Source organism: Podarcis muralis, chromosome Z, assembly GCF_964188315.1.
Source record: "Podarcis muralis chromosome Z, rPodMur119.hap1.1, whole genome shotgun sequence".
NCBI lineage: Eukaryota > Metazoa > Chordata > Lepidosauria > Squamata > Lacertidae > Podarcis > Podarcis muralis.
The window spans coordinates 7,349,182-7,373,567 of NC_135673.1; the positions used below are offsets into that span (position 1 = coordinate 7,349,182).

Here is a 24,386-nt window from a genome sequence, read left to right on the forward strand (position 1 = left end):
GAAACGCCGTTTACCTTCCCGCTGGACCTATTTATCTACTTGCACTTTGACATGCTTTCGAACTGCTAGGTGGGCAGGAGCAGGGACCAAGCAACTGGAGCTCACCCCATTGCAGGGATTCGAACCGCCAACCTTCTGTGGTTTAGACCACAGCGCCACCCACATCCCATAGTTGTTCCCAAATGGAGATGAAATCCTACTTCTTGATGTTAAAAACTTTAATGTGAAATCTAGTTATTACATTTTAGCAGGTATGCAAATACATAGCAAGCAAACAACTTTCCAAACTGCATAGTGACTTTATATCCCAAAGAGCTCAGGTTGGGGGTGGGGTTTTCCTCTCTCCCCATTTCAACCTCAAGGACAGTGCCTTGTGCCCTCTTCCAGGGGCATTTTTTGAATAAAAATGAAATGAAATGGTGCCCACCAGTATCCAGGACTCCCTGGAGTAGGAATAGCCAGGCAGCTCAGAAAATAGGAATAAATGGCAGCTTTAATTGGATTTATCCATTTCCAAAAGAAAAGAAAAGAAAAGGGGGGGGGGGAGAACCGATCCATGTTGATAGTGTCCTCAACAGGACCTTTTTCTAAGAAAGGACACTTTTTTTGGCTGTGGGATTTTTGTTTGTTTGTTTGTTTGTTTAATGTCTCTCTGTCAGGACTGTTCATCTTTTGGGATTATCTGCACAAATTTGGCAACCCATTTCCTATTCCTGTTGAAGTTGTATGTGTTACATGGTTTGTTTGTATTTGAGAGATACTGATCAATTGCTGCAGTCTGACAAACTTAAACTGGAAACAAGGAGACATTATTTTGGTTCCCTTCTTGAATGGGGAAATTCTCCTTGAAACTTGTTGATCAGGATTTCCACACTTCTATTTGTGCCACTGACAATTTGGCCAGCCCTCATCCTCTCAGCCACATCACCAGCCCACATATCTTTGGAACCTGCACCTTCTCTTGGGCAGCTGTGCACACCGTGATTTGAATTCTGGCCATAAATGCCCGCAGTTAATGCATGAACTATGAGCTAGTCAGCCTCCAGGGCCCATTCACTCCTTGTTGGCTTTGTATTTCCATTTATTCTGTTTGCAGCACCATTTTCTCCTCCCTCTCCCTATTGGGACTCCATAATATGATGAATTTGTTGGCTTGTAAAAGGTAAAGATGTGCCAGTTATTTGCCATAGGACTTTTCGTAGCTTTTGTATGCATCAGTATCTGGCTTAAAACAGTGGGGAATAATGTTCACATAAGATTGCCAGTGTACCCTGTGTGTGCTCATGCATGCACACACAAGAGATCAATATTTGAAGCATTATGGTCTTTACAGAAAAGCATATTTATTTCAATGCATCAGGCATTAAAACTCCTAGAGTCTACTGAGACTGAGTATTAGAGACAGATTAGCAAAAGGCTTCAAGGACTCTTCAGGCTGAATAGAACATGCAGAGTGCTCAGTTGTGGGAGTTGGCAGTTCCTGCTGCTTAAGCCAAAGATTTTGCTGTCTCCATTGATCCTGCTGCAAATTATCACCCATGGCAGATTATTGCTTTGGAGAGGGAGGTGTGTGCGGACTCTGCCTTCATCAGACAAATTATCCTCTTTACTCTACAGGTAGCCACATTTATGTACCTCCTCAACATGTCAATTGCTGGACTACTGGTTAAGGAAGAGTGGTAGACTAGGTGGAAAGTGTTCTCCAGTTAATACTGATTCTGATAGACTTGGCTTTCTCTTTTTAAGTGAGAGTCCACTCCTGAGGTGTGTGTCTATGGACAAAACCAAAAGAAGCCCAATGATAGCCCATTGTTTTGCACTGCTCTCTGACAGAATACATTACTGTTAGTAAAGAGAGAGATTGATGACACCAGTGATATGCTCAGCTCTATTGACTCCTCTCTTGTGAATGAAAATTCAGTAGGGTTGGGCATATCACCAGTCAAATATTGTTGAAAAACTGTCAAATATTTTTAAGGCAATGCACCAGTTGAGACACAATGATCTCCTTAATAGATGACAATTTAAAATGCTTATGTTGAACAATCACCCTGCTGATGCACCTCATCCACTGACCTTTGTGAACCAGCTTTTACATTTTTGTTGTGACTGTTTAAACTACAGTTCCCAGAATTTCCCTTTTCAGGGAAGTTTGTGTCTGGATTTTCACTTTTTGAAATACAGTATGGCAACCCTACTAACTTCTTACTTAGCTAAGAATAACTTGTTTATTCTTGGCTAAGTAGCCAACATATGAAAGTAAGGTTGGTAAACTTTATTGTTTAAGCCAAAATCATTGCATAAGAAGTGGCCTAATTAGTGTTCAGAGCATTAACAGAAATATACTTTAGGTTTTATAGTTACACTGTTTATGATTCGAAATCAGTTAACTTATGAGTGGAATTTCATCCATTGAGCACTGAACACAATTCTTTGTGTATAGTTAATTAATAATTGGGGTTTTTTTTCAAGAAAGAGGAAAGAGAGAGAATAAAGCAAAAATATTTGTATAGAAGTGGGGGGGGGGGGAGATTTTAAAGGCAGTTGTGCTAAATTGGCAGTGGACGAGTTCTTCAACCCTCAACTTCAACTTCCCTGATTTTCTTTCAAAGGTGAACACACTTTTATTTATTCTAGCAGTTTGGAGATAAGTAGGGATTTTTGTCAGTTTTATGTGGTTTTACAATATTGGCCCTTTTTGGTATACTTTTAAATCGTTTTTAAGTTTACCTCCTGAACTTTTTTTGAGTTGAAATGCTGTCTATAAATAAATAGAAGTATGGCTTTTTCAGAAAAGAAAATATGTTCTAGCTCCTTTTTCAAAAAATCTTCCTTAAAACTCCCAGCAGATTTCCATCTGTTTCTTCTTCCACAGGGATCAGTTATGAAATAAACAGTTCACTTTTTCATCTTTCTCTTCGGCTGAAGCCCAAACATGCTGAGAGTTTGGGAGCCTCAATGGTGCCCTTCTGGAGGCTTCACCCGGGACAGAAACCCTGGCTAATCCCCCTAGATATGGTTCTGTGGAGTTCCCCCTCCCCTGTCGTGGGGGCAGCAGTGGGGCATTTCACTTCAGGTTCCAAAATGCCTCTGGCTGCCCCTGCTCTGGGCCAACAACATTCTGTCAAGATCTACCCACACTCCACCCCACATTTTGAGCAAAAAGATCTAAATGCAGTTTATGTAAACCAAGAATATATACTAGTTTGCATAATTCTACTTTGTTATTAAAAATGGAAATAAGCAATAAACTATGCAGGCTGCTGAAATCTCTCCTCCCTATGCTGAAAATGCTACTGCACCTCCCTCCGACTTTGCAGGTTACACCAGGCAGTATCCACATAATTGAAAACACATCTTTTCAGCCGTAAGTACTAGAAACCATTTTTTGTCAAGTGAGAGCTCCAGGAAGCAAAATAATACAAACAACTGGGGGCTTTCCCGTGCTCCTATAGCATTCTGTGTTTCTTTTGATGTAGAATTCACCTGGTTGACAATGGGACATATTTCATAATCCATAAATTAATGAATTTCTTTTTGTTTGCTTGTTTTATTGTGGTTTATTTAACAGAGGTAATCTTGCACCCTTTGATTAGCACGTGGGGCGGCTTTATGGAGTGCTTCAGCTATTTATTTATGGAATTTATGTAGGCTTTCCAATAATGTTTTTCGCTGGGCACTCACCATATAAAATAATAAAATGGGAAGTTATTCCACAGCTGGGGTGCCATCACTAAGAAGACTCTCCCTCCATCTGGCAGCCAGCTAGATAATTCCATCTGATGGGAGCACCTAGAACAGCAAAATAGGGTTCTGAACTTGATGATCCATATATATGCATGGAGATTAGATAGATAGATATACGATAGGTGGATATGAAAACAAAGACATTTGTGCAAATCACATACGAAAAATAGATTGTATTTGAAGAAATTGCCTTGGAAAAATGGTCAGGTTAAGCAAAATTGCATAACAAAAATGAGCATATATTAAAAGAAATGCACACTAAAATGCTGCTGATTTTTTTTTAAAAAAATCATAAACTCATGTGGAAATGAGAAACTGAGAGAAGCAAAAAAATGGCAGATTCACCCATCACTAGGTAAGCAGAAGAATTTCAAAAGCAGCCTTGAGAACAAGCAATGTAGACTGCAGAGATTTAACAGCAAACCTGTCTCCCAACTGCCCCTTCCATGCAATGCCTCACTGAGTCTCTTGGGGTTGTCAATCGGAAGGTTAGCGGTTTGAATCCGCTCGATGGTGGTGAGCTCCTGTTGCTCTGTCCCAGCTCCTGCCAACCTAGCAGTTCAAAAGCACACCAGTGCAAGTAGATAAAGAGGTACCACTGTGGCAGGAAGGTAAACGGCATTTCCATGTGCTCTCTGGTTTCTGTCACGGTGTCCTGTTGCGCCAGAAGCGGTTTAGTCATGCTGGCCACATGACCTGGAAAGCTGTATGTGGACAAACGCCAGCTCCCTTGGCCTGAAGCAAGATGAGTGCCACACCCCATAGTCACCTTTGACTGGATTTAACCGTTCAGGGGTCCTTTACCTTTACCTTAATCTGTAATTAGTTTTTGAGTTGCAGGATATTTGGTAGTGTGAATTGCCTTAATGACTCTCTGCCTGAACATAACTCTGGATAGTTACTAGACAGTGAACTCCCTTGACAAGGCCTTCTTGGGTGTTTGGTGGGCAATTCTCACCCCTCCCTTAAGTCTGTGAAAGGAAACTGGGCATGTACATGGGCGATTTTGCCATGCTTGGTTGCTTCCTTGAGCTGTTGGTGATCTACAGTTTGCTCCCCTTTCCACCCACACACATAGGGCTGCTGTGAGTTTGCGGCTGCTGTGTACCAGAGCTTCTTGCAAGTGACTTCCTTTCATCTTAATGAGATTGGTGCAGGTTCAAAGCACCATGGATGACCCGTTCACCCCCCTCCCCAGCTCTTTTCCGTATTCCTGTAATTATCTTGAGGTGGGAATTTTCAATGAAATATCAAGTGCTGCCATGGAGTGGGAAAGAGAGACCTGATTGCTAGGCATTTTGGCATCCACATCTGGCTCCAGTTAACAAAATTTGTGCTGATTAAAAATTGGGTAATTAAAGTTCATTATGTCTTGGTTGGCTGATTTCCCAACTGTGTATTTATAAAGTTGATTTAGGACTATATTGTTATGAGGAGGTTGAGCTATTAAAGATAGTCATAAATCCATACAGAGTTGTGCATGTCTCCATCAAATCTAGCAATGTGCAGGTTTCCCAGTGTTTCCCTAACTATTAAATTCTGCATTATATTTGTACGTGACGTAAAATCTGCTACCAGAAATACAACACAAGTTTAGCACTCGGGGGGAGGGGGATCTGTTTGCAAATAACACAGAAATGAGCACCATATTCTCCTATATTTCTGGTAGAGGCTTTTACATCACGTGAAAGCTCAGCTATAAAGCAGAAATTAACAGGATATTGCTGAGAAAATGGAATACATGGCCATGTGAATGCAGACCCAGTTAACCCCCCAGTGCAATAAGAGGAGAAGAAGAAACTTGTAAGGTACGTAAGTCATGTTGGGGTGCTTATTATTCCCCTTTGCTGACCCCCCAACTTCTGGCTTCTGTCCTTCTTTTGAAAGGTTTCAGAATCTTCAGAGGAATCTGCCACTTCATGGGACGTTTTCTCTAGCAGCCTGTCTGCCCCCAGCGAGTCCAGAGCACATCTAATTGGTGCCAATGGAAAATGTCATGAAAGAGAGGTCAGGAGGCGTGTGACACTGGCAGACACTGCTTACATGCCCAGGGTTACAGGGCACCGCAGGGAGCCTTTGTTTCAGAATCCAGCTTTCCTTCCAGACTAATTAAGTGGCAGCTGATTGGATTGAAAATGGCAATGATGCTTGGATGCCATTCCTGTTAAAAAAACCCCAACAACAAACGCTTGCATGCCTCTCCCCCTCCCCCTTAAAAAAAATCACCTTATTGCTCTTTTGTTCTCTTAAACAAGGGTTTCTTGCTACAGGGCCTTTTCTTGCCCTCTTCCTCAAGGATTACAACACTGGGCACACTCTTCTTTAGAGAAGCTTCTGCTGCTCAGCATTCAGCTACATTTCAGCTGTTGAGTCTTTGCAGAAACATACCATTAAGGTATAAAGCCTGTCCCACAAGACAAAAAGCTTGCCCCTGAATTTAAACTCTGCTGGGTTTGCAAGGTGCTTCCGGGCCGGAAGAGTGCTGGAAATAGCGTGTGCACATGCGCACGGGCGCTCCTCCATCCCGGAAGTGCGCCAGAAACAGCACATGCATGCGCACACACTATTTCCGGTGCTCTTCTGACCCGGAAGTCTGTCCCCACTGCGAGAAAAAGGCACCACAAAAAGAAAGAGCACAGAATCCCCACGACGATCCACGGATTGGCCGTGGGCCAGTTCCAGGAAGCTCATGGGCTGGAACCGGCCCATGGGCCTTAGGTTGCTGACCTCTGGTCTAGATGTTTCTCTCGTAGAGCCCAGACGTGTGTTTGTGTGTGTGTGACTCCTGTAGAAGCAGAGCACTGTTCACTACCCCAACCATCAATGAATCAATTAATGTTCTCATTTCTTGACTATACCCGCTTCTTGACAGCTTTAAGCTTCTGGGGCAAGGGATGAATAGGTGTTACTTTCATGTTCGTAAAATAAGCCCTGAAATCCAAGGATTCTGTTGCAGTGTGTTTAGTTAGTGCTGGGTCATAAAGTTTAAATTCATCTGTTTTTTAAAGGTCTCGTGTTAAGTCATTTATCTCTTGGTGTGCATTTAAATGCAATGTGCACATTGTGTATGCTCTCCAGGTGCAGAGGAAGTTACAGACTTGAAAACAATTAAGTCTCCTTTCTTTTTTAAAGAGCCTCCAAATAATTGGCTAATACTAGCTGTATGGTATGGTTTATTTATGTACTGCTTTTTAGTCCCCAAAGCAGCGAACAGCATGAATACACATCAATACAAAAATAAATACACAATAAAAGTACAATACATAAAATATATCCACCAAAATGATATAAAATAGCAGTAGGATTTTCTAAGGCTGACATCATGGGGGTGGGGGGGGGAATAGTAGCCATTCACCTATTGCAAGTAACAATTCAAGGGTCTTAGTTCAATGGTAGAGTACATACGAAAGGTCCCAGCTTTAGCCCTCCCCCCCATGTGATGACATTAACTTTAATCACAGCGAACCAAGTGTAACAGCTAAAATATTTGAAGGCACACCTGTAATCTACATGCTTAATCCAGGCATTGGCAAAACATTTTCAGAATACTATGAAAGTGTTATTAAATCATATTTCAATAATCAACTGAATAATGTACCACAACTAGATATTGCATTGGACGGAAGCTCTAGTAACATTTTGAAGGCAGAGACCTGAAAATCAAGAGGTAGTGGCATCAGTTTTCAAGTAAAAGATTCGACTACAATTCCAAAGCAATTTAAGCAATTCCTATGTGTTAACGAAAACAAGCAACAGTAGTTCAAGTTGCTAGCTAAGATAATGGTGCAAAGCAAGTGTCCAGGAAAACATATTGAGCATTTTCCTCCCCACATCCATGTTTGATGCTGTTAAACTGGGTGGGGGGTGGGAAGAAGTTTTTATGTGGTGTAGTGGTTAAGAGCGGTAGTCTGCTAATCTGGGGAACCGGGTTCGCGTCTCCGCTCCTCCACTTGCAGCTGCTGGGCCAGGGCCAGTCACACTTCTCTGAAGTCTCTCAGCCCCACTCACCTCACAGAGTGTTTGTTGTGGGGGAGGAAGGGAAAGGAGAATGTTAGCCGCTTTGAGACTCCTTAAAGGGAGTGAAAGGCGGGATATCAAATCCAAACTCTTCTTATGGTCACATTTCTAGGGGATGGACTAGATGACCCTTGGAGTACCTTCCATTTCTACAATTCTGCAGTTCTGTGATTCTGCGATATTGGGGGGGGGGTGTCATACTGATGTATATTTTGTTCTAGACGACTTAGCTTGGTCAGAATCAAGTATACACTTCCAGAGTTAATGCTAAATACATTGCTTCTGGTAAATGAACCACCATAGCCAAGTGGGCTCATATGGGAGCAGGTAGTCATTAAAATGTCATTATCGTAACCAGTTTAGGCTTAGTTAAAATGGTTTAAAAATATGTTTTAAGAATCTCAAAAGTGATTTTTTTCTGATGCCTGTTTTGATCACTTATTGTGGTTTCCCCACTTACCTCCTGGGATCAAGCTGAGATCAAGGCTTTGATGTTTGTGATAGATACTTTGTAGAATGCAACACATATTTTAGTGTGGAACAGCAGAATTATGTAATGTGAGCACTTGCCTATCTTAAAAGGAACCAGTGCATCTTGGACCTTTTTTGGGCTGGGACAGTTCTTCACTGAGTGCATGAACTCTAAGCACTCATCCACACTTCCCCATGTCCTGCTGCTTTTCCTCCGGGAAAAACTGCACTTTGGCTCTCAGTCGGAGCAAACGGCAATTGGGTTTTCCTTGGATTGCTATTTGTTCCAATTTAGAGCTAAAGAGTGGGTTTTTCTTAGGAAAGGAGCAGGGCATTGGAAAAAGTGCTCAGGCCTAGAAATTAAGGGTCAAGCCGAAACAGCTCTCAGACCCATGCTTTCTAGGCATGGGGCAAGCAGAAGTATGAGCGAGCCTACAATTCTATTTAGTCTGCCTGTAGGGAGCTGTCCAGGCTTTCAGAGAATAATAATCAGTGTGCAAGGTTTGCCTGCCAATTCAGTTCCGATTTTGAAATCCTTCCCTTCCTGGAACAAATATTTATTTAGTTTTGGTGCATGTATTTCTCCTTAACTTTCAAATCTGTGTGGCCTGTTCTCTGCTCTTGCTCAAACTGTGTTATTATAGCAGAATTGACCCAATTATTACAGGAAAGGAGGATTCGATGTTCATGTGGTGTTGGCATTTTCCTTGTTTCCGCAGCCCCCTCCCCGTTTCTTTTTCTTTCGCAAAGAGAACATTTTGGCCTTCTTAACTTGAAGGCAGAAAGGGCAACGGGCTTTCATTCAATTAGTTTCACGGTCTTTGTGTTGTGCAGTAGGGTTGCCAATTTTTCTTCTGCTAGCACTGCAACTTGCACTTTCCCTCATTAAACTGGCTTTATTAACAAGCTCCGCAGGAGAACTAGTTTTGGTCTTGATGGAGGCCCAACTGCAGCACAATATTCCTTGGAGCTGCTGCGTATCTTGGCTCTGCATAGACTCAAAAGGTTCTGCTGGCTCTGAATAATTTCTTAGGTGTCAGCTTTTTGGCATGTGGGATGTTAAGACAGTTGGTCCACAGAGAGAGGGCACAGAGAGAGGCAGAGAAGCACTGTCTGACCCTCATCGTTCTCCAGTGCTGGGGTTGGTCTAGTATCAGATTTGGGCTGCAAAGCGCCTGTCTTCATGCTGTCAGAAATTATTTTAGCCCACACTTGCTGTGAGAGGCCCTTTGCAAGAATGACCTTGAAAAGGCTTTCTGTGACTAACAAAACGGATTTTGCTGTCTCTGTACCATTGTAGCTCATACCAAGTTCTAGCTTTTATGTGCTCTGCAATTCTAGCTGATTTCCCTATAAATGGTTTTACATTGGAGAATACTTGATTTTTTTTATTCTTTTATGTAAAAAGTGTATTAATTTTCTTTAGGGGAAAAAATTATATAACTATCGATGTTTCTTAGAAGGCAACAGCTTCTTATGTAAAATGTAAGGGGGAAATAGTTCTGTGTCTTTTATTTAGTTATCTTCCTTTATCAATTAAAGTTTAATAACATTTCCCCTGCTCCAATATGTTTGGGATTGAGGGAGGGGGGGATTTAAGTGTTCTGTAAATGAGATCCACAAAGAAGGGCGAACAAAGGAGTTTCTTTAGTGACTAATTTCACAGCACCAGATTTGATGATGTTCCTTCTGCAAATGTCAGTTACCTGTAGCAGGTAAATGTAGGTGAACCCCTGAGAGACGGCAAGAAGAAGCATAGTCTGGTTTTCCACAAACACACCTTGTTCCCTTTTTTTAGCAAGGGACCACAGAGATAGGTATCATAAAGGATTGAGTCATCAATTCAAAATGGAGTGCTTTATAGGCAGGTGGGCGAGTGGGGAGATGGGAATCCCGACATGTTTCAAGCTAAAGCCCTTCCCTGGTGGGTGGGGGGAATAGTTCAATAGAAACTTCTCTTCAAAAAGCATGGCTGTGTGGCTTCTTTCACAGGAAGATGTATAACCATGCTTTTGAACAGGAGTTTCTTTTGAACTAAATATCCTAAGATAGAGACCTTATTCTAGCTTAAAATGTATTGTGATTCCAGCCCTCCCAACCACAAAAATGCTTTTTGTGCCTATTACTCCATTATTTATGCTCTCCATTGTTGGGGTGCTACCCAAGAAGGTACTGAAAATGCCATTACTACCTTGGTGATGAAAATTCTGGTCAGAGGTAGTCTGAAGGCTCAAATCTAAAACTTTCTTTATCATGCCTCAGTACGGTGATGGAGATAAGAATGGGCTCTGATCATTCTCTTCACATTGTAACTGAGTTTTCCTTTTACTTCCCAGGTTCCCTGAAGAGCCCTGTGAACAAGACAGCACTTACCTTAATTGCCGTGAGCTCCTGCATCCTGGCCATGGTGTGTGGTACTCAGCTGTCCTGCCCACTGACTGTCAAGGTGACACTCCACGTTCCTGAGCACTTCATTGCTGATGGTAAGAGCACCAGCCTCACTGCTGTGATGATAATTGCAGAGCCCTTCTCACACACCCCAAGCTTCCTAAAGATGCCGTAGGCCACCTGGGGCAGAGGGGTTTGGGATCTTTATTTTAAATTGATCTAGCTCAGCATCTTGTCTCTGATTGTTAGGGTGGCAGAAAAGTGTGCAGTTTTTCATAAAAGAACCTTTTCTCAACTTGTTATTGCTGCTTAAACTTAAGTGTGCATAATGTACATATTTGATTAGGAATATGTTATCTATAATTGCAGATGCACACTTATAACAAAACAAGCAATGAAAATATAGTATAAATTATTCCATTTATATTCCCCCACCCCCAGTAACATATAAGGATTTCTTTAATCGTTTTTTATGTCCTCCCTTATGTAAATATAGTTTTTATGGCAAATATGAGATAAATAATCATGAGCTCGCATTAACAATAAGAATTATCCATCATTCCCAATTTAAAAATAAATATACACTAATATATGCTGGCATGCACTCAAGTAGATACCTACTGGTAATTATAATATATACATTCAAATATAGAAAGGGGCAGCAAGATCTTCAGGCCATGAGTAATGGATGGTGGATGTTTATCCTTCCAACCTCGAAGAAGTCTCTGCTTCATTTTAGTGCTTTGTTAAATGGCAGCACAATCAAATTTTACACTTGTGCTGTTTAGCAAGTGCAAGTTCCTGTATTTACCATACTTTTCTGTGTGTAAGACACCCCCTATTTTGGGGGGCTCAAATTTAAGAAAATGGGAAATGGGGGGAAGATTGCCAGTTGTTGAGCTTTTTTGGGGGGGGTTACCCTGGGTTGCTCAGCTTTTTTTTAGGGGGGCTTGGTGAAAATCACTCAACTGCACGCATTGCTAAATCCACCTTTCGTCTGTCACCGGCAGAAGCTGCCAATCGCCCACACAATTGCCGCAGCATCAGCCAGTCAACACCAACCATTGACGCAGCAACCAATAACATGCACAATGGTTGCTGACAGCTGCAGCAGCCAAATGTCCACCCTATGCACTACCCGTGTATAAGACGACTCCCGTTTTTCTAGCATGCTTTTTACAGAAAAAAACCTAGTCTTATAGATGGAAAAGTACAGTATTTGTGATATTTTTATATTGCCCTTCTCTTTAGGGATACTAGGACAGTGCAGCTGGTAGAGCAAGAGGCTCTTTATCTTATTTTCATGGGTTTGAGCTCCACATTGGGCAAAAGATCCCAGCATTTCAGAGGGTTGAGCTAGATAACCTTTGAAGTCACTTCCAGCGCAGATTCTTAATGGTCTCCACCCATTCCCCTGGTCCCATCTCATTCTCCCAAAGTCCTCTTAATTAGGCCATTGGTTTTCAGCCAGTCTTCCATGGCTCCCTGGAGTGTCCGGAGGAATGTTCAGGGTAGCCCCAGGGCCTGTGCTTTCATTAAATTGCATCCCATATCTTCCTACATTATATCTCTCTCTTTCTTCCTGAAGAACATCCAAGGAAACCAGCTTTAACTTGCAGCCAATTATCTTCCTGAAATAAAACATTGGCAAAAAAAGTGAGGGAAATGCTTTTGCATGACTGATTATTTTCTTAAAATCTCTCTCTCCCCCCCATTCAACAACAACAAACAAACAAAAATCCTCCCCAGCTTCAGTAACTAACAGTTCCTTAGTTTTACACAGGGTTATTGAGAAATGCAAGAAAATAGCAAACTAACTTGATGGTGTGTTTGCCTGGATGTGTGTGTGCTCTATAAGGAAGGATTTGAAAATAACCCTGAAAGTGAGGAGTATCTACAGTGTTTTTCACACCTTCTACCCCCAGCATTGCTCCCCCCCTCTTCTTCTCTACCTGCCCCCCCCCCCAAACCGGCAACGCTCCTCCTCCTTAACAGTCACGTAGATTTCCTAGAACAGGGATAATGTTGCAAGAAAGCACCATGTCTGCATGTGTGTCCTGTGCTGTGCGTTTCTTGCTTTCCCTCCCCACAACAGCAAAATATTTCTGCTTTTGATCTTAATTGCCCTCTCTAATCCCTACCCCCGAGGGACGCGGGTGGCGCTGTGGGTAAAAGCCTCAGCGCCTAGGGCTTGTCGATCGAAAGGTCGGCGGTTCGAATCCCCGCGGCGGGGTGCGCTCCCGTTGCTCGGTCCCAGCGCCTGCCAACCTAGCAGTTCGAAAGCACCCCCGGGTGCAAGTAGATAAATAGGGACCGCATACTAGCGGGAAGGTAAACGGCGTTTCCGTGTGTGGCTCTGGCTCACCAGAGCAGCGATGTCACGCTGGCCACATGACCCGGAAGTGTCTTCGGACAGCGCTGGCCCCCGGCCTCTAAAGTGAGATGGGCGCACAACCCTAGAGTCTGGCAAGACTGGCCCGTACGGGCAGGGGTACCTTTACCTTTACCTAACCCCTACCCCCAGGATGTGTGCACAAATTTCGGGAAAGGCAGGCTGGAGCTGCCATGTGGAATACGTCAGCTCAGCCCCGCAGAGCAGTGGCATTTCATGGGTTCCCATTGACACATGTGCTGCCACTTACATGTGTGCCAAAAAGGAGCAGGGCAGAATGGGGAGGGGACAGGGAAATCCCCGCTTACATGTAATGGAACCCTAGTGTAAGTGGTTTGCCACAGGAGAGCTGCGGTTTGTCAAGGTACCTGAGGACTCAAAAATGTTGAAAACGCCTGAATTAGGCTGAGAGACACTGATTGTCCTAACAACACCTAGTAAGCTGGCAAGCCCAGTAGGATTTTGAACCCAACTCTCCATTTTCTAAGCCCATCACTCTGACCACAATACAACACAGATTTCAAAACTCTCTCTCTCTCTCTTTTGTGTATCTGAAGAAGTGTGCATGCACACGAAAGCTCATACCAAGAACTAACTTAGTTGGTCTTTAAGGTGCTACTGGAAGGAATTTTTTTGTTCTCTCTCTTTTGAGAGAGTGCTGCGCTGTTTTGTTTATCTCTTCCTTATAGTAGTATTCTTTATGAATTTTTTACCCCACCCTTCCTCCCTAATGAGCCAAGGGCAGCAAACCCCAGAATGTTAACACAATACAATTAAAAACAACAACATAATAATAAAAGTAATTTAAAAATCTAAAAACAATTAAAATTACCTAAAACAAATAAAAGCAATCACATACCCTCACAGCTTATAATTTCCAGGGAAAGTTATCTTTCAGACATCAAATGCCTGGGGGAACAGGAATGTTTTAAAATCCTTCCTGAGGATTTTTAATCTTAATCTTAAACTTTTCTTATGAATGGCTAATATCTGTCCTTGCGAGTTGTGAACTGTGTTATACTACTTGTGGTTTGTACGAGTCCACTGTTTTATTTGATTTGTTTTGTTGTGTTGTGTTTTATGATGGGCGTAAAGCCGAATAAACATTTTGATTTGATTTTAAAATCCTTCCTGAGCATTAATGATGAAGGAGGGAGGGAGACGTCACCATGAAAGCGTTCCACAAGTCAGGACCCTGCCGTGAGTCTGGGAAGCAACCTTTGACAGCACCAACAATAGGACCTGTTAACAAATATCTTCAACAGTTTTTCAACTGCTAAAGTGTTTTGTGATTCATCCCTTGCTTTTTAATCTCATGTCAACCCTGCCAGGAATATGGGAAGTTGCCTCATAGAGGTCAGGCTATTGTCCACTTGGCCAGTACTGTATTGTGATTAGCAGCAGGGCTCCAGAGTCTCAGGCAGAAATCTTTCCCAGTAGAGGAGGCTGGGCCATTCAGGCTAGTGGGGCATTGCCCCACCAGTCTCAATCTGCCCTCAGCCACCATCACCCCCAATCTATGGAAAGTGCCATAGCTCAGTGGTGGAGCACTTACCACACTCAGTCCCCAACATCTGCAGAATGAATGCTTCCTGTTTGAAACCCAGGAAAGCTGCTGCCAGCAGATAATACTGAGTGAGATGAACTGGTGCTGTGACTTGGTGTAAGGCAACTTTCTGTGCCCCCGTCTTTCTTCTTATTTAAACCAAACCAATTGTTGGGACTGCCCATGAGCACCCTCCTCCTTAATCTCAGTATTCCCATTGTAGACCTCTGCAGAGAAGAGGATGGGGCCAAAAGTATAAGTTGGCTCTCCCTGTCATTGGCTCTGACCTCTCTGCCTTCTGCCCTACCATTCCTAATGGGCACCAACCACCACTGATCTTTTCCCAACCCCTGCTACTGGATCCTTTCTAAACTGGAGGTTGAACCAGAGGCCTTCTGCATTTAAGACATGCATTTTGCCATTGAATTATAGGCAGAAAATCAGCAACTTGCTACACACATCACCTTCGTTCTTCAATGTCCAAATGTAGCACTATTCACCATCCTTTATTGGGCTGACCTTGGAGTTTCTGTTTCCAGGCTGGAAGTTTGCTAGGCTGGACTTTTTCACTGAACTCATCACTCACAGGAATTACTCAATGGAGGGGACCGGGAGAGCAATGCAGTGTGTGAATCAGCCCTGAGGCACCCAGTTTTTTTGCTGCTAGTGCCTCATCATATCTGAATTGCGGAGAAAATGGTATTTGCCTTCAGGGCTCAGGAAGCCAGTCTATTTCAGCATCCTAGTGTCATCCGAAATGCTACAGTGTGGGCAGGAATGCCATGAAAGGAGAATTGGGAGTGGGTGGGGATAGACAGTTCTGCCTGGAGCATAATATAGATCTTTGCATGGGAAGGGCTGGTACATTTTATTTTATTTTACTTCCCTTCTACACCTTCTGCATAGATACTATCTATTTGGCATTATTAGAAGGTATGTGCTGATTTGTAAGGAAATGTTTCAGTGTATTTTAACAGCCTGTTATGGCAACTGTTCTTATCCAGTGCTCCAAGCAGCCAGATAGTGCTGTTGGGGCTAACAGGGGAATTTCCAGAAAGGAGGAAAGGGTCACCTCCCCCACCCTTCACCTAAAGCAGAACTGGCTCCACTGTACTGAACACATAGCAGCTGGTGGATGTGACTCCCCTGAAGCCCTTAATCATCAGGAAGGGATATCAGGGATCAGGCAGTCCTTATGGGATCCTGGACCCAAGTTGTAAAGGGTCTTGCAAATTAATTCAGTAAACCTTGAACTTAGCCCAGTAACACATGGACAGCCAGTGCAAGCTTTTAAGCACCGGTGCTGTGTGCTGGCAGTCGTCTGTCTGCACCAATGATATAGCCACAGCATTTTGCACCAACTGGAGCTACCAAACCAATCTGAATGTTAGTCCCACACAGAGTGATGTAATGCAGTAATGCAGTCTTGAGGTTGCCACTGCATGAGTAATTGTGGCCAGGCTATTCTCAGTCGAAGAACAGCTGGGGTACCAGCTGTACCTGGCAAAAGACACTCCTAGGCACTCCAGTGCTGCTAGCTAGGTAGTTTTACAATTATACAAGTGACCTCTGCTACTCAAAACCTTTGTCTTCTGGCTTCAGGTTTTGATGGTGTGTAGCAAAACTTTGGTGGTGTGAGACACCTTCCAAGTACTGTTTCTATTTTTAATGTTATGACTGATAAAAGCCTCATACCTTCACTTAGAAGCTGCTCATCTCTGCTGCTTTTTCTGGTTCTCAGATGGTGAACTTGCTAATTTCTGATGGGGAAAAGAATGAGATGCTGATGCATTAGTTGGGAGCCAATGCCACTTTCTATTGCTCTCCCCACCCCCAAGGTTCAATGTTTCTTGAATTTAGCTGACCTTATTAGCCCAACATGCAGTGAGCACCAAGTTCAACTACTAAGGGCAAATTACATTTTCTCCTTCTGCTGGGACCCTTCACTCAGTCACTTCTAACCTTCACCTTTTTTTTTTTTCTTACCACAAGGGCAAATTAAACAGCATCCTTCTCTTTTGGATCAAATGTTTTGCACAGAAACTCAGAACAGAGCAGGAGCATGGAGGCACTATGCTCGTTTCTGAGTGGTGGGTCACTGTTGCTTACCAGGATGGGTGAGGTGGAGAGGGTGTCGTGCAAACACTCTAGCAGAGCCCATCTGGCACTGCTGCTGGTGTGTTTGCTTTCAGGGCTCAGAAGTTGGTAGAAGGCTTTGGGACTGTTCCTCATAGCCACTTGTTCCTAGTGCAGGAGTAGGGAACCCTCCCCCCCTCCAATGTTTCTAGACTCCAGCTCCTGTTAGCCTAACATAAGAATAGCATGCTGGATCAGGCCTTTGACTAATCTACTCCATCATCCTATACTGACAGTAGCCAACCAGGTGGGAAACCAGCAAGCAGAACATGAGCACAAGAGCACTTTCCCTTCCTGTGGTTTTCTAGCAGCTGGTATTTGTAAGTACTGCTGCCTCCAACTGTGGAGGTAGAACATGTCCATCATGGCTAGTTGCCATTGATAGCCCTCTCCTCCATGAATTTGCCTAATCCTCTTTTAAAGCCATCCAAGTTGGTGGCATCGCTGCCTCCTGGAGGAGTGAGTGCCATAGTTTGGCTGAGTGTTTCATGAAGAAGTATCTGCCCTAAATCTTCCAAAATCCAGCTTCCCTGGATACCTACAAGTTCTAGTGCTATGAGACAGGGAGACAAACCTTTCTCTATCCAATTTTTCCAGGCCATGCATAATTTTATAATCTTCTTTCTTGTCACCCCTTGCCTTTTTTTCTAAACTAAAATGTCCCAACCATGACAGCCTTTCTTCATAGAGGAGTAAATCCACCCCCTTGATCATTTTGGTTGTCCTTTACTTAACCTTTTCCAACCCTACACTATCTTTTTTGGGGGTGAGGTTATGAGAACTGTACACTGTACTCCAGATGTGGTTGCACCTTATAATTGTATATTGGCATTATGATGCTGGTAGTTATCCTATGTGGGGGGAAGTAAGTAAGTAAGGGAAAGACAACTGGAGTGGACTCTTTGGTCCTGGTTTCCACAATGGATCCCAGTGATAGCATTTCTCTCTCAAAAACTGGCACATACATTCTTCTTCTTTGACAATCACTCGTAGCCAAGTAAGATTGTCTTCCATAAACACGGTTTTAACAATGAGTCCGTAAGTGACTGTGGAGGCCAATTCTGGACCCACACGTCCTTCCACAGTGGGGACATTGGTTCCTGGGCAGGAGTTGATCACGGTGTGGATTTGCCAAGCGTGCCTTCCTCTTAGCACGTTTCTCCCTTGTGTTCTGAGTTCGAGTGTCTTCAAAGTCCATGACACCTTTGGTAAAAGCTGTTCTCCAACTGGAGCGCTCACAGGCCAGTGTTTCCCAGTTGTTGGTGTTCATACAAATCATCCAATATCCAGATGGGTTTTTATACACTCCTTAAATATGTCCCAACCTTTCCAACAGCAGCTGGAACCAAGCATAAGCCAACTGTACTGTCTACACTCACTGGCTGTGGCTTTTCAGAATTTCAGGCATAGAGTCTCTTCTATCCCAGATGCCAAGGACTGAGCCACTTTTATGCACTGCATGTCGCCAGGAGAACATAATTTAGGAGTTTTCCCGCTGACCTCTCCCATTGCTTTCTAAGCCCCAAGAGAATACATTTCCAATCAGTATGGAGAAAACTACTCTCCATTTTTCAAGCCCCAAATTGTTTAATTCCTTTTAAGAAGCTAAATTAATGTATTCAGTGCTGGGAAAGAAGTTAAACTAATAACACTTCATTGGGTGTTATTAAAAACTTCTAGCCCCAATGGTATCCCTAAATGGTTTTCTGTAGTTTGCTGTCAGAATGATTTGAAGCTGTTAAAGAAACAGCTCTCAGTGTCTCTGTTTGTCAAGGAGAGAAGCTCTAAAGGAGTTTGCATAAACTCAACCCAGCTGAAACACAGCAAGAGTTCATGCATACAACTTTGACAAGGCTTTTGTGAGCGACAAAGTGCTGTCCCCAATATTGCACTGCAATCTGGCTCAGCTTGAGCTAGGATGAAGAGGGCACCGGGAGAAAACACCTTACAGCGCCCTGGCAAGAAAGTGCAACATTTCAGAATAGGAGACAGCTGCTGATACTTCCAGCCTCACCTTGGCAGCTAAGGATGCTGCTCCCCATTGAAAGTCCCCTACTCTCTCTCTCTCACACACACACACACATACACACATTTCAAACGATGTTTTACAGTGTCATTGTAGATGTCATTCTCATTCTACAGCTAGCTGTTCCACCGGGCCCCCTCTCTTCTTTCTCTTTAGAAAAGTCATTATGTCTGAATTGGAAAACAGCCCATTTCTTCCCCATTTCCAAGGATATTAATCTGTTTTACTGGTATTTCATTGGCAGGCCTGTGCAAGTGTTCTGAATACTTGCATAATTTGCTCAGCTGCCTTTTTCCCAAAGGGACTGGGTTATAAGTGATTCCACTTTTTATTGTAATATTATGGGGACATGTTGGATTTCATTTTATTTCAGCTTCTTTTCTCCCATTCTAAGAGGAAGCACATTTTAGTATTTAGAGGATGGTAAGACTGAGGGCTGGAGGGGGAGAGATTTATACCTATTATTATACTACTAGCACAGGGGACACACACCCTATGTAAATTTCATCATTTGCCCCCCTTTCATTATCTTTTTTTAGTCTTACATAGAGAATAGCAGTGTTGCATGAAGCATTTTATTTTATTCATTACCCCCATCAACCAACCAACCAAGTAAACAAACAAGCAACAGAGTTCAATCTTGACTATGTCTGTTTGAAACAAATCAACTTCAAACTATGATTTATGAAGCTGGCTTGTTTCAGCAAACCGTAGCTAATATTAACCTCAGTTACATGCAAACCCTTTCAGTTAACCAAAATTGAAAGCAAAACCTTTTGAACTTCTCCACATGGCCATGTTGGAGGAGAGGGAGTATACAAGCTCAGGTGGGAGTCTAAGCAGATTTCCATTCATAATAAGTTATGACTTACTATGATGTTTGAATGCCACCATGGTGCAAACCATGACGTGAAAAGCCTATTCTTGCCTGATTTTGTCCTTCATGTTTAAGATGCCATTCCATTAAATAGATAAAATTACTACTTACAGTTTCCAATCTTTAGGGCCACATTCCACCCAATTTTTACAGTGTGTGTTGCATAATAGGTTCCCCAAACTCCACTGCAGTGTGAGATTTACAGACACACAATGTATGAGTTCTTGAAGTTCTATTATGTGGCTCACATCTGTTAGGGAATTGTTAATGTCTCACAAATGTTTAGAAGATGAACCCGTGGAACTTTGATCAGAACTAAAGATGCCTAGTGAGAGAAGAAGAAGAAGAAGAAGAGTTTGGATTTGATATCCCGCCTTTCACTCCCTTTAAGGAGTCTCAAAGCGGCTAACATTCTCCTTTCCCTTCCTCCCCCACAACAAACACTCTGTGAGGTGAGTGGGGCTGAGAGACTTCAAAGAAGTGTGACTGGCCCAAGGTCACCCAGCAGCTGCATGTGGAGGAGCGGAGACGCGAACCCGGTTCCCCAGATTAGGAGTCTACCGCTCTTAACCACTACACCACACTGGCTCTCCAGTCAGAGAGATGTTCCTATCTATTCTGGGCCCCTTGAAAGCATTATCATGCACACAAAACCTCTTGGGACCTATGTGCCATGCTTGTGTATTTTGGATGATGCATCAATCGCTGATGAAGAATGTGACCTACTTATTGCAGACAAGCCATGGAAGTAGCATGACACCTGAGACATCATGTGTGTCTTAGTAACCCAAAAGACTTGAAGCTACACAAAATCCCTGATCACAGGCCAGAATGATGTGAGCGGGAAGGGCCTTTCCTCTTTCACATTAAAGAGTGGGAAAGAAGCAATGTTGGCACAAAATATTGGGAACTGCATAAGGTTACAGTTAAATGGAAATGAGTGCCAGCTCCAGAAGCAAAATATGGGGGAAGCTATTTGATTGGGGGCAGCTGTGAGGACTCATTCTGTGCTCATATTTCCTTAGTTCTGTTAATTTGTTTGTTGGTTTTTGTGTCCTCTTTCTACTCTTTGAACCATCTCTGGGTTTGTGCAGCTGCTCCATCAACATGTCAGGGACAGATGGTCCCATTCCTGCTGGATGTGGCATTAGGGCAAACCAAGATTTCCTGGAACAGGCAGCTGACCTCTTTTTTAATTATTGGCATAGAAGATTGCAGTTTCTGCGTTTTGGCTTGACACCAGTGGCACCATGTCATTGAATTAGAGAATAACTTCCCTGGATAAAGGGGAAAGCAAGGCATGGGTAGAAGGTACCTTGAAATGAGGAGGATCATGGGAGGAAAGTAACTCCACCCTGTTCACCCACCCAGGTCTCAGTGATAAATGCCAGATCAGCCTCCTCATCCATAATCGGATCATGGGTGAGGGAGGTCTTTCTACAAGCCAACCTGGTATTCTTCAAGAGCAGCTGCAGACCCAAGGCTGGCTGATATGACAACCACAGTTTCCCAAGTTGGAGGAGGAGCCGCCACACAACAGACACCAACTGCCTGTGCATGTGTCCCATACCCAGCCTGCCCCACCTCTCCAATCTTGAACCACTGTAATTGGGGCACCCCCTGCTCTCCCCCACTCCTCTCCTACTAAGCACATCCTGCAAAGAGCCTTTACAAAATAAGTTTAAAACAGTTAAAACAGTTAAAAGTATTAAACAGTTAAAAGTATTAAAACAATTAAAAGCAAATTAAATCAATCTGAACAATTGGGGACATAACAGCAAACCCCAACCTAAGATTCGTCTGGCTGTCTCAACTTCCAAGGCTGCAGTTAACTTCCAGGGTCCCACGCAATAGAAGGCAGGGGGCAGGTCCCACAGGACTCACAGCAGGTGCTGTAATAAAGAGGGAGATGTCTTGACCTTACACTCCTTCGGTGTGCCATTAGTGCACTGGGTGCATAGCTTGAGCTTTCTTGGTGGGAAGCAGACCCCCCCCTGCCCTCCCAGACTACTGAAGCAATCAGATTCTCAGTCTCCTGTGATTTCTAAAGTTTTGAGTAATGATAAAAGTGTCCTTCATTTCTCATAATATACTGCATTATATAATAACACTGGGGTGGCTGCAGATCTTCTAACATGGTTGTTAAACAGAAATATAAGGCTAACGGTTGGGATTGGAGACGCAGGGGCGGATGGATATAAGGTTGAGAGAGAACTCCTGCTCAGTCCAAATGATTAATCCTCCATGAATTTATTACATATGTCTCAGTTAAACTTGGCAATAAGCTTCTGTTTCATTGCAGTAAGCAAGTGTCTGAGAGCTGTGGGCTGGAGCAAAGGACACCAGTGGGCTGGGCTGGGAGTTTGTCCTTGCAGAGCAGCAGCTTGAAATACGATGCCAATTAAAGCAAGGCCAGTGTTTTTACAACCCTCCTACATGTTATAGATGCTAGAAGAGCATTGCTGAATTTGTTAGTGAGAGAGGCTGATAGGAGGGCGTGCAGCCAGTGGTGTAGCATGGGTGAGACTGTGTGGGGCCGTGACCCCAGGCACATTTTTTTTGAAGGGATTCAACCAGACACCCCCACAACAGGCTCCCTCATCAAGGCCAGAACTGTGGATAGGGAAGGTGTGCTGATGGACATCTGCAGTGGCAGAGATGGGAAATACATCCCAAGAAAGGCACTTTAGGCACATGCCTGCAAAGCCTATTACACCTGGATCAAAGCATTGTTCTAGAGCAGCTTTCTCTGGCCTACAACCAGGTGTTGTTGGGCTACAGCTCCCATCATTATCAGCCAGGATGGGGAAAGTTATGCTAAATATCAAATGATCAGCACTATTCTGTCCTGCTATGGGAGGACTGGAATATTAATGCACTTTGTAAAGGTTAGTGGATATTTCTCAGAACTCTGTAGTAATGTTAGAATTGTGTTGTCTCATCAAGTTTTTGTTTGTTTCTAAAATGTATACCTCCCCACTTTCAGTGGCAATCAGCTTAATACCAAAATCCATAAATAAAGTGATAGTAGCACATTGAAAATGACAAAACATTAAAGGATAGAAAATTAATAACTGGCTATTAAGGGCTTAAGAGTTTCAGAAGCTTTTAGGAATATGGTCTGACGGTTGGTCCATCAGTGTTCTTATCACTGACTGGCAGTGACTCTCCTGAGTTCAGGTAGAGGACATTCACAGTCTAGCAGGAGATGCCAGGCATCAAACCTGGGATCTTTTTGCATGCAAAGCAGATGCTGTACCACTGCAGTACGCTCCTTTACCTTAAGTCTTTAAAAAGTCATGCAAAACAGAAATGAGCTTGCCTGGTGCTAAAATTACAGTGAAGGAGGCACTAGCTAGATTCCACAGGTGGGGCCCCACCACCAAAAAGGCATTCTCCCTGGCTGCCACCTACCCTGATTCAAAGAGTGAGAGTTCCCTGATAATATCCTCAATATATGTCAATGTGCAGGCAGTGCAGACTTGGGGGTTTTCATTTTTAAAAGGGGTTAGGGGTATAACAGAGTGCAAAAGAGAGGATACAGAAATTAACAAAGTTGCCTTCTATAATCAAAGTCTAAAAGTGGTGTAATTCTTTATCTCCTTGACATCTGAAGGGAGGGTGTTCCACAGGGAGGGGCCACTACCAAGAAGGCCTTCTGCCTGGTTTCCTGTAACTTCACTTCTCACAGTGAAGGAACCAGCAGAAGACCCTTGGAGGAGACCTCAGTGTCCAGGCTGAACGATGGGGGTGGAGACGTTCCTTCTGGTATACTGGGCCGAGGCCATTTAGGACTTAGGTCAATACCAACACTTTGAATTGTGCTCAGAAGTGTACTGGGAGCCAGTGAAGATTATTTGGACCGGTGTTATATGGTCCCAGCGGCCATATAAGAGTCACCAGCTAGTTAGTCACCAGTTCAGCTGCCACATTCTGGATTAGTTGTAGTTTCCAGGTCACCTTCAAAGGTAGACCCACATAGAGCATATTGCAGTAGTCTAAGTGGGAGATATGCACAACTCTGGCGAGACAGTCTGCATGCAGGTAGGGTTTCTGCTGGCATACCAGATGGAGCTGGTAGACAGCTGCCCAGGACAGACCTGTGCCTCTATGGACAGCTGTGAGTCCAAAATGACTCCCAGGCTGAACACCTTCAGGGGCACAGTTACCCCATTCAGGACCAAGGAGTCCCACCTAACTAGTTTTCCAACAGAACACAAATGCATACATGTTATTCTGGTTTGCAATAAATTTGGCTTTAAAAAAAAGCAAATCAGAGTGAGGGAAATAAAACACTTTTTTTCAGGAAGGGGAGTTTTCCAAGAAACCAACCAGTGCTTTTGTGTGTGTGTGTGTGGGGGGGGAGATCTGATAAACTTAAATATAAGGGCCTGCCTTTGCTGCACATTGTAATAAGAAGCTATACAAGCATGGGTAGCAAGTTGCTGCTGTCTTCCTTATGAGCTTCGTCACCCAAGACTCTGACCCTCGCACCCCCTCAGAGATCTTGAGGATAGATAAGTCTGGATTCTTGAATCACCACAGGAATGCAGTCAGCAAGCTCCAGATGCTGCACCCCATCGTTTATTATTCCAGACTCCTGGCCACGCTGTCTGGGACTAGTAAAAATTCAAGCCCAACCTGGGGGGCAACACATTGGTTGTCCTGAGACTTCCATGGTAGATGAGAGAATGAGGCCTCAGTTTTCTGTGTTTTTGAGGATGCACCATTAACCTCGTACTTGGATGTCTCCTCAAACCAGCTGCAGCCTGAGAGGACCCTTCTG

The 24,386-nt window shown here is 43.5% G+C and overlaps 1 protein-coding gene across 3 annotated transcripts in view; it reads left to right on the forward strand.

The window, feature by feature from the left end:
- The window catches only part of ASTN2 (astrotactin 2), a 682,965-nt gene that overhangs the window by 318,920 nt on the left and 339,659 nt on the right, over positions 1-24,386 (forward strand). For all 3 annotated transcript variants that reach the window (XM_028714606.2, XM_077922442.1, XM_077922443.1), the window contains exon 6: positions 10,572-10,718. In XM_028714606.2, the coding sequence (XP_028570439.2) occupies positions 10,572-10,718 (147 nt within the window). The remainder of the gene's footprint in view (positions 1-10,571; positions 10,719-24,386) is intronic.